General features: G+C 35.8%; 1 protein-coding gene across 3 annotated transcripts in view; it reads right to left on the reverse strand.

The window, feature by feature from the left end:
* The window catches only part of LOC150104441 (uncharacterized), a 328,160-nt gene that overhangs the window by 124,805 nt on the left and 187,009 nt on the right, over positions 1-16,346 (reverse strand). For all 3 annotated transcript variants that reach the window (XM_090397017.1, XM_090397016.1, XM_090397015.1), the window contains one exon: positions 9,138-9,229. In XM_090397017.1, coding sequence (XP_090253143.1) covers positions 9,138-9,229 — 92 coding nt within the window. The remainder of the gene's footprint in view (positions 1-9,137; positions 9,230-16,346) is intronic.

Genomic DNA, 16,346 nt, shown 5'->3' on the forward strand with positions numbered 1-16,346 from the left:
AGGAAGGACTGTGCAAGATGACTATGACCTACCAATTTACTCGAATATAACTCACCCTCTAAAAAAGAAATTAAAAAGTTTTGCATATACCTCGCATAGGAAAAAAGTTTAAAACTTTAAGAATACATGGTGAATGTTGTTATGGGACTTTCAGATATTTTGGAATTCAGTTGAAGAGAAACAGCATTTCAACTCAACAATCGTTGGCTTGCCTTTGAGTCGTGCAATCTATTGTTAATATCAAACCAAGTCTTCATAGCTGTGCTATCTCTACTGGCTATTGCTGTCTGTTGGTAAGGCATACCCATTTTCAATTAAATCATGGTGATCTTATGATTCAGAAATGATAAAAGGACTACCAATAATGAAACTGTTTGTTTTAATTTAATTACAGAAGCATTGTCGTTAAAGATTCAAATATATCACATGATGGTGAGTGGCCAGTCGTGTAAATAGCGTTCATAATTCAAATGCATTCATTTTATGAATAATGTCAGCAATTATAAATTATAATGAATACTGAGGATTTAATTATAATCATCAATTTAGTTTTTTCCTGAAAAACTTTAGTTATCGAAAATCCCCACATATATCTCGCACCAAGATTTTTTAACTAATTTTTAGGAAAAAAGTGCTATAGATTGAGTTATGAGTAAATATGGTATGCGGAACCGAGGAAGAACAACTTTCTTCATAGTCTCTGTGTAGACCAGACTGCCATGATTTCATTTCAATCTTTATTTAATGAAGCTTATGACTGTTCTCTCTATTCCATGATGACAGCTTCTGAAATAAAAGTTTCTATCTTATGATCTCCCTGTGATTGGTGGAAGGTGAAAGATTGAGAAGCAAGCTGACCTAGTTGCAGTATTTGTAGTCTTGTTTCTCTTAATTCTAAAGTGGCTTGGAATCCAATAGAAACATGTGTCCAAATGTAGCTTTCAAAACTGAAAGAGAATGTGCTAGATACAAGCCATCTTCAGATGTTTCTGCAGCTCAACATCTTTTTGACATCTTATTCAATAGGGTCTAATTCAACATCTTATTCAACAGGGTGCTCTCTCTCTGGCAGAATCATAGTCTTGGGACTCATAATCAAGTTTTGATTTAATCAGCGCATGATGGTATAATCTGAGCATAGAACATCTATCGGAAGTTCTTTGCTTGGATAAACATAGGATACAAAGGGTGTTTATTGCTTTAGGTGGGAAATAGATATTCCAGTTGAAGAGCTGAAGCAGTGGAAGAAAATCTGCTGGCATCATCTTCAACAGTTAAAGAGGTCAATGTAAAAACTTAATTTTTTTACACTACAGTTTATGGCTAACAGTTGGCAAGGAATAAGCAACAAGAGCATTCAAAACTGTTTTGCTCACTGTAGTTTTAAGCATTCAATCATGGATATGCCAGATACAGCTGACAGTGAAAATAACTTCAGCTTCCCATTAGAAGTGAGTCACTTCCTAAACTATAAGGAGCATGTCATCCACTGACAGTCTTGAATGCTATAATGAAGATTTCAAGAATGAAATGCAGATAAAATCACAGCAAAACACCAGAGGACATTAGAAAGTGCAAGTAATGAGGATGAAGCTCCTGATCTTGAATGAGTGACTAATCAGCCTAGATAATTTATTGCTGGATTATTCACACAGGAAGGCAGTCCTATATCTGTACTAACTGTGTTTTACTGCAGTCAATAAAAAAAAAAGCTGACAGGCTCTACTTGATGACTGATTTCAAGAATGCCATTGACTGTTAAGAACTGTATGCCTGTCTAATATGTATGCACTGTAAATTAAATTATTTTTATGGCAATTTTTTTTTTAAATGTTTTAATTCATCATCATCAAATTCCTGACACATACCCTCACAACAAGGGATGTACAGGATATGATAGTACTACTTTTTTTTTTAAGCCAATTATTTATCTATAATTCTCGTGGAAAGGCTTAGACGTTGGTTATGCATTTTCACTATATTATTTCAGGAAATTACAACGTACTAGGATATACATTAAAATAAATTTTAATATATTTTTATATTTTGGCAACGTCACGCCATTTTCAAGAACTTAGGTACAAGATACATGCACGCAGGCACAGCAAAACAATAAATGAACAAGAAGTATGAAGCTATTATTACTCCTAAAGTCCTGATGGTGCCCTCTAGCAGGCAATGTTGGTATTCTTGGGCGATTGGGCTGAAGGTCTTCTGATGTAGGTTTCCCAAATTTGAGGAAGTCTCATGCAGCCAAATTTGTTGAGGTTTGGCTCGTTTCTTAAGGCTGAAGCTGATTCTATGAAAAGCCTTTCATATCTGTATTTGCTACGGTGTATTATCCTGGCTTTTTTCCACCGTATTCTATGGCAGGTATCCAGAACATGGTCAGCAAGACCAGAGGGGCTGTATTGGTGAAACCGGATGTAGTCCTTGTGTTCTGAAATTCTGATATTTGATGTCCAGTGTGTTTGGCCGAAGTAGGACAGCTGACAGCTGCACGGGACCTGGTACACACCGGGTAGGTCTGGGGGGGGGGAGGTTGGTCTTTTGTTGAGCGGATAAGGGATGCCAATTTTTTATAAGGTTTGTAACAAGAAGTTATGTTTTTTTAAGATTTTTGTGATTTTTTTCTGAGGTGCCTCGGATATAGGGTATGGTGATGGATTTAGAGTAATCCTTGTTGTGAGGTGGAGGGGGGGGGTTGTGGTTTACTGGTTTTAATATTTTTTGGATTTTTTTTGGGGGGGGGGGGGGGGTAGCCATTGGCTGAGAACGTGTTGTGGATGTGGTTTAGTTCTGTGGTTAGGTCATTGTCATTTGAGCAGATAAGTTTAGCCCTGTTGTGTAGTGTCTTAATGACTCCATATTGTTGTGAGGGGGGGGGGGGATTGTTGGTGAATATATCTGCCTGTATGGGTGGGTTTTCTATATACTGAGAAAACCAAGGTTCCATCAGGCTGGCGGGTGACTAGTGTGTCTAAGAACGGAATGCAGTTGTTTTTTTCCTGTTCCAGGGTGAATTTGATTCTGGGGTGTTGGTTGTTTAAGTGTGCTAAGAAGGAGAGGAGTGCATCGGAGCCATGTGGCCAAATAGCGAATACATCATCTACATAGCGAAGCCAAATGGTTGGTTTTTGTGGAGCAGAGTTCAAGGCTTGCTCTTCAAAAGTCTCCATATAAAAGTTGGCCAAGGGTGGGGAGAGTGGAGAACCCATGGCTGTCCCCTCTATTTGTTTGTAGAATTTTCCTTGCCAAACAAAATAGCCTGAGTTCATTGTGAACTGAAATAGGGCTGTGATATCGGGAGGAAATTTAGCTTGGATTAGCTCTACTAAGGATTCTTTGAGTGGGACATTCGTAAATAAGGAGGAGACATCAAAACTGACCATTATGTCAGTGTGTTTGAGTGTAAGGTTTTCTATGCTGGCTTTGAAGTGGGCTGAGTTTTTTATGTATGAAGGTGTGTTGCCAGTATAGCGTGAGAGAGCTTTGGCCAAATGTTTTGCTAGTTTGTATGTGGGGGAACCAATGCCATCCTCTATGGGATGTAATGGCACATTTTCCTTGTGAATTTTTGGGAGTCCATAAATATGGGGGGAGGGGGGGTATGCAGTTATATGGTTTTAGTTTGTTGGTGATTTCCACTGGCCAAGAAGTGACCTTCTTAAGGAGCCTGTGGTGTTTTCTAATTTGTGAGTTGGTGGGATTGTATTCGATAGGGAGGTAAGTGGCACGATCTAACAATAGAGATAACACAGGTAAGCTGAAATCTCAGCTTACCTGTGTTAGGACACCATCAGGTCTTTAGGAGTAAAAATAGCTTCATACTTCTTGCTCATTTATTGTTTTGCTGTGACTGTGTGCACGTATCTTGTACCTAAGTTCTTGAAAATGGCAGCGTGACGTTGCCGAAATATAGAAATATATTAACATTTATTTTAATGTATATCCTAGTACGTTGTAATTTCCTGAAATAATATAGTGAAAATATTTATCTATAAGTCAGTAATTTTGCTACTCAATAAATGTCTTTGTCTTATGTACATACACCATCATATAACTTTCTTTACATGCAACTTCATATAATTGGGGAAGCAGCTTAATTGGGCTCAAAATTATGCTATTTCGAATGTGGCCGTATTAACTGGAATCCACTGTATAACATCTGACAAATAACAAATTATAACGGTATGTGCATAACAGACTAATTAATTTGGAGGAAAACTAGTAACAGGTAGTTAGTATTAGTATAAACTCTTCCCTGAGTACTATCATCATATTCAATAATTTTATTTGCCACAGTGAGGATAAACACAATCCATTAGACCTTTTCAAATTTGGATGTTTTGCATCTTTCTTTGTATAGTTGTTTTCCATAAAAAAAAAATCTACCATCATGCAGGGCATAATATTGTTGGATCCTACTTCTTCTCAATCCAAACTTTGGATCCGACATGTTAGTCACTACGATGTTCTTAAAGGAAAAATAGTTGCTAGTTGATTTCTAATACAAATATAGAGAAAATTTATATTTAAAGACTGCGCCACTCTATATCTGAATTAGTTCAAGAATTGAAGAAAAACCAACTCTAAACTACCTTTCCTTGATATGTTGTTATTATATATACTGGCCGAGTATATTTAATTTACTCAATTTACCCGCTTTGGTTCGAATATTTTATGAATGGTGCAGTAAAAAGAGATTCATGCAAAATACAACTCTTGATTAACAAAAACAAACATTTAATTTTAAAATCACAAACTTTACACTTAAGTTCAAATCAGTAATTAAGATATCACAAACATTTTAGCTTCTCTGATAAGTACAATCATACAAACTCGGACAATGGTAAATCTGTTATCTCTAGTACAGTCTTCTCACAGTTCCTTAAGTTCCAAATACAATAAAAATTGCAGTAACACCTCTTCACAAACAAACACTTTTAATTTTACACTTCAGCTAATTCTCTGCAATAGTTACTATTAGTATAAGGAAATTCTAGGATGAAACTCACACACCTCTCTGTATAGGAATATTAATGGTTGGAATATTCTTACCGATAATCCTTTTTCTTCATCTACTTATACACAAACACTTTTTATAACTGCAAACACTTAAACAGTATACGGCATTCATTTAAAATAAATCTTCTACGCAATAACTGAATTAATCATCGGTCACTATACACATAAACAAACGTTCTTGCATGAAGTACTACTGATCACTCATGAATTAAGGCAACACACAATAATTCTTAACTTGAGGTTTCATATGCACAGTTATTCATTCTTCCTGCATTCAATTAATTCTTTAGGCACTATAATTCTAAACACAGCTATCCTTAACTTCAACTTTACAGCCTCTACTATTCTCTAGTAACTCCGTGCTTTATTTCAAGATTCTGTGTGTCCTTGAAAGGTCGGCCCTGAAATTAAATCTCAACTCAAGTATCGCTAGTCTATTTAGTAGTCACTCAGCTGTCTTTCGTAGCTATAACTGTTATTCTACAACTTATTAGCTAACTGCTTCTCAACTAGTAGACTTAAATTAGCTGCTTGAGTGACTCGCTATTATCACACTCTGATTCCCGAATGCTGAATGCTCCAATTCCAACTGAATGCCAATTATCTCTCTCTCTCTATCTTTAATTTCAGCGTTCCTCGTTTATATATTCATTATTCCTGCCTAAATTCTTCTTGTTATCTCTTTAACTAAAATCCTTTCAGCATACTCCCTCGCACTGTTCCAAACTCGCACTCGCTCACTTACATACGTCTCCATGACAACAAAACAAAATATAATAAAATTGAGTTATTGCATAATGTTAAACTTCTACAAACAGGAATAAATAGAGAATATTTACATTTCAATTAATGCGCAGTTAAATTATCAAATACAAGTTCTTATAGTATTAACATAGCAATAAATAAAATAAACTTAATAATATTTAAATACAGAGTCCAATACTATTATATCTTTGATAATTTTCTAATTATTATTAGAACTTCAAAGAAAATTACATGAATAATAAATCTTAAGCAAGGGACTAACAAATAATATATAAACAAGTCTTGCTTAATTAGATTATGTTAAATGTGAATGAAGAACAAAAACATACAAAATAATTTCATTCACAGTTTAACAATATGTAGTGCTCCCCTCCCCCAATGATATGTGTGTTAGTGATAGCATGTTCTGCAAATTCAGACTGTTCTTATCATGATGCATGATACATTTCTTATATCCTTTGTGATGACAAACAACCACTGATCTCCTTGAATGGCAAAGGCACAAAAACCATGGGTGCAAGATATCTGATAAACACCAGAAAGAAAACTGTTATGTTAGCTTATCTTGCTGAATCCCAAAAATGAAGAAAATAATGCCCAGGAGAAATCACAATTTAAAGGAAGGCTGAGTTTTATGTAGCTTGGCTATACATCTAGAGATTCCTTGGATATCACGCAATAATGGCTACGTTTTGCCAACCTCTTCCTAAATGGTTAGATGAGTAGCAGCTCAATGTTTCTGGTGTTACTGATGAAATTATCACTGAAACCACTAGATCAAAAATGGAGATTATGTGTTTGATTCTTGTAACAGTCACTGAAACAAAGCAATGAGCCCAAAAGTCAAGAAAGAATCCTTATGCCATTTTCTGACAAACACACATCACAGAGATGTGTGTGTGTGTGTGTGTGTGTGTGTGTGTGTGTGTGTGTGTGCGCGCACATACACATTCACATATGTTTGCATGTCTCTTCAAGAAAACTGAAGTCTCCATCTACCTGCTAAAGAATCAAGTCTAAAAGGGAAATACAATTATTATTTTCGTCTTAAACTATCCTCAAAATGAATGGAACTAATTTGGTTTTCCTAATATAGACTCTGTTACAACAAAATTTACTTTTTTGATCCACTAGTTTCATTTATTTAACATTTTATTTAGTATCAAAAAGAATGTCAAACATACAACTATTCCTTCTCTAAACCATTAGGAAGAAATTAACTGTTATGTGGTCATTAGATCCAAGGGGTCTCTGAGCATACAGCCAAGAAAAGTTACTTTAAGTCTAGTCAGAACTAGGCTTAAAATAACTTTTCTTGGCTGTAAGCTTGCTTCATTTTTGGGTTCAGTAAAGGATAAACACTCTCGGTGTTTATCAAGTGATTTTAACCCATGGTTAAGCTCTCAGAACATAAGTAATATATTAAACTGTATGTATGTGTCTGTGCGGGTAGGGAAGTGATAGTATGCTCCATATACAGTCTGTTCAGAGCTGATATGGAAAAATTTGAAAGTTGATACTGTCGAGAAGATACACAAGTTGGCCTGATTGGTCTTTCACTATGATATCCATAAATATCAATAATATTTATGCATAGATATCTATAAAGGGAATACATTCCTCCATTAGGTGTAGGTGGATATCACAGAGAAGTAACTGCTTTCATATATTTCTTCTACCAATGCAAAGTATGGTTGGATCCATAACATTTTCTATTTCAAGATAATTAAACTTACCATAAAAACAAATGTTGTTCTTATTTCCTCAAATAAAAAAATAACATTCCTAATGGAACATCTATTTTAAATTCTGAAATTATTATTATTATTATGTGACACCTCATGGGAGTCCAAAGACTCATCGAGGGAGAGTGTGCCAACAGCATCGAATGATTGTTTCCCTTCTAAGTATGCTCAAACTTGCTTAACTTTTTGCTGAGCCATTAGTAGCAGGGGCTCTACCAATTGACCAACCTTTGCTGGCAAAACCCTCCCTCCATATGAGACAGACTAATTCACCTTTCGTCGAAAGAGACCAAATAAAAGTTCCTCACGTCACTGACAAGAATCGAACCCAGGTCTTTAGAACCAAAGGGTTTCGTCTATACCGACTGAGCTAAGAAGGCTCAGAATAATTATGGATTTATTAATAAAAATGAACTGGCAATAAATTATGATGTAGGAAAAGAAAATTTTGGGGAGAAGCCTATGTCTGGTTTCTTCATAAACATTTTTCTCCTTTTGAAAAAAAAAACTCTTTTGATGAACATTTTGGTAGCTGGCAACGAAAGAAATTTTCTCTGAGAAATAATCGTGCTGTAGAATAAGTTTATTCATTAGCTTTGGAAATCTCTTTTAAACAATTGACTATGGCCTCTTATCCAATCATTTCAGCCATGGTGCGATGAAAAATTTTGTCTGTTCGTCATCTGCATCTTATTTTTTTAGATTATTCATTAATATTTGTTGTTAGTAGATTTACTTTAGATTTTGATTGCTTACTTATTATTGCATTGTAGTTTGATAAAATTCAGTTTCATTTCGTTTTACAAATTCACTGTTTTGCTTGCATTTTTGCATGATTTTGCATGTTTTGATTAATCATAGATGTGTAGTTCCTTTTTTCTTGTGTCACCATAATATTTTGTTGTTTGCATATTTTACATTTTGCAAATTTTGAAACTTCGCATAAATCATAAAACTTCCAAATAAATACTGCTTTTTTTTATTATTATTTATGGCCCAAACGATACTTTTCAACATTTAAGACAAATTTTAATATGACATAGTATAAGCAACTTTTAAGAGTGCATAATATAAACTAAAATAAAACCACCACAGAAAAAATCTGTAGTAAATGCAACATCCTCTGTGCATAATTGCACATAATAAGGGGAACTTTTCCCCATTCATTGCATTTAATATGATTCATTTAATAATTTTTCTGCTTCAGCTAACCGAATACCAAACCTTTCTACTGATCTGTCTGAAGACAAACATCTAAAAAACCACTGAATTGGTCACATACCAAAGCAAACCCAAATATTTGGAATATGATTAATTTAAATACTAATGAAACCTTACTGACATGGCGATATGAATAATACTATATGAAGTCAAAGACTGTTATAAGCATATCAAACAATTTGATTTAAATTAACCATCATATGTAAGAAGTGTAAAATTTGGGGTCATCTTTTCGATATGTTTTATACAACAAGTGTCACCTTGTACACTGGCAGAAAGAAAGAAAGAAAGAAATAGGATATCAATAAAATCAGCAAGCTACGTATGACAAAGCTCTAATATATAAATATTTTGATTAGACACGAGTCTTAAAATTACCTGTTCAGGAGTTAATCCAGATGGTACAGTTGGAAGTGACAAAGGAGGTCTCTGTTTCTTTGATATCTTTACATCTACATAAACCTCTTCATCTTAAAAAATAATAATAAATAACATAAGTGAGTTGTGAAAATATAATTATGTAAAAATTGGAAGTAGTTTCACCTTTCCATTTCCTTGTGAACCCAAAAATATCATAATTTTTTATATTTTCTTAGAGAACTACAACATTCTGAAACCATGATTATTACAATTAATTAGTATTATTATCCATTACATACTTCAAGCCGAGTAAGACACTTAAGCTGCAGACAAATGATAGTTTTTCATGTATTTCATTTGTATAACTTAATAACAGTCTTCTTTTATGCAGTTTTTGAAAGTGGTTATATTTAACTTTTTTATTTATTTTTTTTTTTTAAAGCATCTGGAATGGAAGCTGTGTGCCTAAAGTCTATGTCAGTGGTAGTGAACCTTTTTATGTGTGAGTGCCAAAAATTTACAAATCGATTTGCTGATGTGCCGGTCAGTTTTTAATAGGGGAAAAATTAATAGAAAATTAATGTAACTTAATTAATTTATAATATATTTATTTATTTATATTTTATAAATAATTATTTATAATTTTACAAATATTTTATTTATAACATTTATTTATATTATAAATTTATAATGTTATTCAGAGTAAAATTGATTTTCATTATGTTGGTTTGAAAAAGGAAAAAAAAAACAGTAGTGAGAAAAATATTTATTCATTGTAACTCACCATCGAAGTTAGCTGAGCAAGGGAAACAGAAGAAGGATGTTAACTTGTAGGCAAAACGCTTACCATATTTACTCGAAAATAACTCACCTTCGCATATAACTGGCACCCCTGATTTTACTTTACGAAAAAGACATTAAAAAGTGTGGAATATGTCTCACACACGAAAAATGCTTAAAGATGTTCACGTCGAAAACATTATTATTATTACAGGCAGCTCCAAGGAGTCCCTAGACTTGTCGAGGGAGGCCCAACATCATGTCAAGAACAACTATTCAACATTCACACAGTATCTATCATATCTCACCTTGAACTCATTTACAGTCATGGCACCCACAACAGACTCTAGCAGCTTATTCCACTCATTTACCACTCTCCAAGTAAAAAATCTAGCTCTAACACCCCTACTAACCAGATTCTTACCAAGCTTCCATGGATGACCCCTAGTCCTCCCACTACCATTCCTATTTTCAAAAATATCTTCTGAATTAATCTTATAGAAACCCTTCAGTAATTTGAATGTCTCAATCATATCACCCCTTTTCCACCTATCAACCAATTTCTGCAGCCCACAAATCTTCAACCTGTTCTCATAAGGTTCATTCCACAGTCCTGCTATTATCTTGGTCACTTGTCTCTGGATCCTCTCCACCTCCTCCCCATCGAGAAGAAACCCTGGTGCCCATATCTGGGCACAGTAGCCTAAACGGGGTCTTATCAAGGCTCAATACAGAGGAACAATAACCTGTTTGTGTCTGCTCATTAAAGTGCTTTTCAGCAACCAAGTGATTTGATGAGCTGATTTTGCCACTTTTGCGATGTGTCCTCTAAACTTCAACTCCCTATCCACCAACACTCCCAAATCCCTGGCCTTGTCAATCTCCTGGAGTACAGTTCCACCAATGTGATATACTGCTGCTAATCTTTTCACCCCAAAATGCAAAAACCTTACATTTTTCCACATTACACTGACATCCATTCTCCTTAGCCCAGTCCTCCAGACAAACCAAATTATCCTGCAAAATTTTGACATCCTGAGCATTCACTATTGCTCTACCTAACTTTGCATTATCCGCAAACAGATGTGCAGTTCCTCTCAGATCCGTTCCTATATCGTTAATAAACAAATTAAACAGTAGTGGTCCAAGAACAGAACCCTGCGGCACACCACTAGTCACAGGCCGTCTTTTGGACTCTACTCCTGAACAAACCACTCTCTGATATCTCTCCAACAACCACTCCTCCTATCCATCTCATCAACCCTATATCCATTCTCACATGCTGCAGTTTACTGATTAGAATTCCATGTGGTATCCTATCAAAGGCTTTAGCAAGGCCCAGTAGAATCACTGTAAACCCATTACCCTTATCCAGTTCAGCCGTCACTGTGTTATAGAACATGAGCAAGTTACTGAGGCATGATCTAACCTTCGCAAAACCATGCTGTCCTGCATACAGTATCCCATTTTCATCTATCCGATCTTCTATTTTCCTCTTGACTATTTTCTCCAAGACCTTGACAACAATTCCTGATATGCTGATCGGCCGGTAATTTTCAACAGTAGTCTTGGACCTCCTTTATGCAGTGGAACTATTTTCCCCTCTTTCCACCCCCCCATGGGACAAACCCAGACCCGAGACTCAAATTAAACAAAATGGTCAAAGGCACTGACAATTCTTTAGCCACTTCTCATACAACACGAGCTGGTATACCATCCAATCCCGCAGATGAATTGACATTGAGGTTTTGTAATAGACTATTTACCTCCAATTCATTCACCACGATTCCCGTATAAGCTGTTGGTTCTACCATTTCTGCAATGTCACCACCTGGATGACATACTCTTGCAAAGTGCTCACTCAGTAATTCTACTATATCAACTGATTCGGTTACCTCCCTACCATCGGCATTCTTTAAAATCAATCTGCCGTATACATTTTTTCTTTTAATTGCAACATATAGAAAAAACTGTTTGGGATTCTTTTTAGCCTGCATGGCTAATGTTCTTTCATAATCCACTTTTGCTTTTCTTACCACACTTGTTACCCTTCTGGCCTGGGCTTTACACCGTTCATGTGCCTGCAGGTCACCTTTCTCCGTAAATTCCCTCCACAGTTGTTTCTTTTTTTTGCAGCTCGAGCTTAATGGTGTTATTCATCCATTTAATCCCTACTTGATTTATTATTTGGACTCTAGGTATACAGTTAGCCATTGCCTCCTGCAAACACTGCTTAACCGCCTCCCACTATCAACATCCAGCCCTTGCAGTTTTACATGCCATGGCATTGAACCAATCAAACTCCTAAGTTTGTCATACTTACCAGCCCAATAATTCCACATGTACCCTGCCTTAATTGTAAATTCCACACCTTTAACCATCTTCCAAGTCAAGACCATATGATCACTCTCACCAATTGGGGGCAATGTGGTCATATTTGTTAGTCAAATCCTGAGATGCAATTATTAGGTCAAGCACTCTCTGACCCCTAAGTTTGTCATACTTACCAGCCCAATAATTCCACATGTACCCTGCCTTAATTGTAAATTCCACACCTTTAACCATCTTCCAAGTCAAGACCATATGATCACTCTCACCAATTGGGGGCAATGTGGTCATATTTGTTAGTCAAATCCTGAGATGCAATTATTAGGTCAAGCACTCTCTGACCCCTAGCATTTTTCATTACATGCTGTTGCAGATAGTTATCCCTTGATAATAGCATAAAATCCAATTCCTTCCTCCCATGTGTCCTCTCCTCCCTCCAATCAATGGTACCATAGTTGAAATCTCCCATTATAATTATCCTCTTTCCACTCATTTCTTCTATTTGCTTATGCATACTATCTCCACCATCTTTTCCATCACCTAGTCTATAGCAGCACCCAATTGTAATTTTGTTCTGCTAACCTCAATCTCACACCAAATGGCCTCAAAAGTGCTCTTTTCTCTATCCAGCAATTCGACTTCTATTCTCCTTGGCTGCAGCTCATCAGCTATCATCAATAATACTCCTCCCCCATTTTATTCTCCCTGTCATTCCTGAACACACTATACCCCTCACATTCAATCCCGCTAGCTATATCATCTTCAGTCAGCCATGTTTCACTAATGCCAATAACCTGTGGTCTGGAAGTGCCAACCAAGGCTAAAATTCTTTCTTCTTGTTCCTAATACTCCTAGCATTAGTATACATGAATTGCAGACCCCCCCGTTAGCCCCATCCCTACCTTGATGCCTTATACTAACTATCCCATTCTGATTTGTTGTCGTTATTCGCTCGGGCATATTATACTCATTCATACACTCAACTGCCTCCCTAAGGCCTTCATAATCTACTCCCATCCCCTTAATAAATCTAGTTATCCTGATTCTGCACATCCACTTCATTCAACAACACTTTTTCAAGTCTCCTTACACTGAATCCATTCAAATGCAAACCATCCATCTTAAATAGATCCTTTCACCATCGAACTCACTCCACACGTCCACAAATTCCACACCACTCATCCTGCATAACCCACGCATAAAGTCATTTGCAATTATGGCCCTCCTTCTAAATTCTTCACTGTCATACCACGGCAAAAGACTAATCATCCTAAATCTCTCACTCTTCTCTTTTGCTACCTCAAACAATTCCTTCAGGTCCTCTATCATTTCCATCTTATCTCTTTTCAAATCATTCATACCTGCCACCACTATCATTTCTTTCACCCTTTGCTTTTGCTCCCTAACAGACTCACTTACGTCCTTAATGGTCGAACCAGGCTGGTACGATTTTGTCAAATTCTCTACTATCAACCTCGTACTAACGAATCTCCATACAGTAATATGTTTCTGCAGTCAACATGTTTCACAGGTTCACTGCAAAAGCCTCCCCAACAGCCATTATACTGCAGATGCAAGAAAAACAAGGTTTTATTGTGTCCCTGATTAAGTTATAGAGGCTTTTGCAGTCTGTGTAATATATTTCTCAACAATAGCGGAATTAGAGACAGCTGGAAAAAAACGGCACTAACTAATGAATCATCACATGGTCCCTCTCACAGAAACTCTGCTGTATAGACTCAAACAAAACCACATGTTCCACCGGAAACACAGTATCTAACTAAAAACTCCTGTCCAGTTTTTCAATTACATGAAGATATTCGATGTCATTATGACAGATCACAAAGGCTAACTTCAAATAAAATTCTACCACGAATTGAAATAGGCCATATAATGCATGTGTGAGTTCCTGTGCCAGCTCAATGCAAAGAAGCAGCAATAAAATTCAACCAAAGGTTGAAACTTTTTGTGAGTTGAGCCCATTGATAAAGAGAAGTTCTGTCAGAACAATAAATGACACCCCGTCGTGAATGTGTTAAAACTAAGAAATATATAGTGAATGTTGTTATGACGTTTCACATGTAATGGAATTCGGTTGAAGAGAGTTAGCATTTCAACTCAACAATTATAGGTTGTCTTTGGGTAGCACGACCTTTTGTTAATACCGCACCAATCATATGCACATCACCATAGCTGCTCTCTAGTGTAAAACAAAATTTAACTTGTACGTATTGTAACAATTAAAAAAAAGGTTGAATAATTTATAAGTGCATAAAAAGATATCACCTGCAAATTGTTGACATGCAATAGGTTCGCCATCTATGTTCTAAGTGAATAATCATTCAGAGAAGCTAGGCTGTAGTTGAAGGATTTGCGTCATAAAAAAGATACATAAACAATCAAAAATCATTGCTTTGTTTAATCATAGCACGTGTTCAAGAAACATTATTATTATTACCACCCGACACCTCTAAAGAGTCCAAGGACTTATCACGAGAGGACACTACTCAACGCCACTAAACAACATCTAACCATCTCTCTTACTATTTAATTCTCCTATTACACACAACAACCATCAATGCCATCTACCACCCATCACCACCAATAGTATTTTTTGTCTGTCGATTGCATGTGTTCTCAAAGTCAATTTGCCTGTATGTGGGGGAAAAAAAATAGTTTCCACGAGAAAAAACCTTGCTGCCTCTGTATGAGATCAGCTAACGTACCTTCAAATGAAAAAAGCCAATATAAAGATTCCTCTAGTAACAATGAATCAAACTTAGGCCTTTTCCAATCGAAGAGCACAATATACCATTATTCTTCTAATTGCACTACAGAAGAGCTTATCTAATAATAAAACATACCAATCAGTGAACAATAATCTGACAGATGGATTAAAAAGAAAACAGCAGAATTATTTAAGTCAGTAACCATGTGACCGATAGAAACTTCCACAATATGCGAGTACTTCCAGAATTTATGATCTTCCAAAAATACATAACAATAACGTATCACTATGGCTGATGGTTAAAGAAACTGACTGCTCCAATTTTCAGTTAGTCAATAAAATGGCAATGTCACTCAAGGAGTTGATAGATAATTCCCTTTCCTATATAAAAATGTGAAACATTTCCTACTCAAAATTAAGAATGTCACACTCAACAACAAACATATTAATCAGTTATGACATAACTGCCCTTTCCACAAATGTCCCATTCACATAGTTCTTCTCTTACAAGACAAATTTCCTACCAACATCATCACCCTCTCTGCAAATGTATTTTGGTTCATTCTTTTAGTGTTACATAGTGAACAGCACTGTGATGAATTAGTTTTTTAATTTTGCAAAAGTTTTCAAGGTGGCATTAAAACATGTATTTCTGTAGTATTCTGTTTATTTTATCTGATATACCTTTAGTGTATGGAATGGCTACAGTTTTATTGTAATCTAGTTTATTATGCTTTTAAGTGGAATCTTGTGAAGAATTTTGTTGATAGTATTTTGGTTGTAGTCAGTGCTTTTTTTTCTGGAAAAAAGGGTGCCGGTACTCACCATGAAGATGTTATTACAGCAACTTCCACACTTTTAACATATCCTCCGATATACCCTCTATATCTCTAGATCGCCTCTTGCTTTTGGTATCAACTGCAGAATGATGACCTCAAAGCAGCCATGAGTCCACATATTTGCTAAGATTGAACTGAGTGAGAGGAGGTCCTACTATACTGATGAACATCAAGTGCAGAAGTTGTCTGTACAGGCAAATATGACCTGGATGAAGTTACTAAAAAGATTCTTCTGAGAGAAACCCCTTTCACATTCACTGGAAGATATTGTAATTGGGCCCAAAGTGTCTTTAGAGGAAGTAGTATATCCAGCACTTTATTTTCTTGAAGATATTCATGGAAACCACTAACTGCTGCTCTTTCATTTAAGCGAAATTTGCATGCTAACTTTTTAATTTCAGCTTCACCAAATGTCAGATGCTTCCCAGGATTTTCTGGCCAATACTTGGAATCTAAAATCTTAGCACATTCAGGCAAATCAACATCATCTCCTTCAAGCAGATAGTTTCCAACAGCTTCTTTCAGATATAGAAAGCAGATGAACTTATTGAA

This window comes from Typopeltis vanoorti, chromosome 8 (assembly GCF_054136105.1).
Source record: "Typopeltis vanoorti isolate ZY-2024b chromosome 8, IOZ_Tvanoo_1.0, whole genome shotgun sequence".
In the NCBI taxonomy this organism is placed as follows: domain Eukaryota; kingdom Metazoa; phylum Arthropoda; class Arachnida; order Uropygi; family Thelyphonidae; genus Typopeltis; species Typopeltis vanoorti.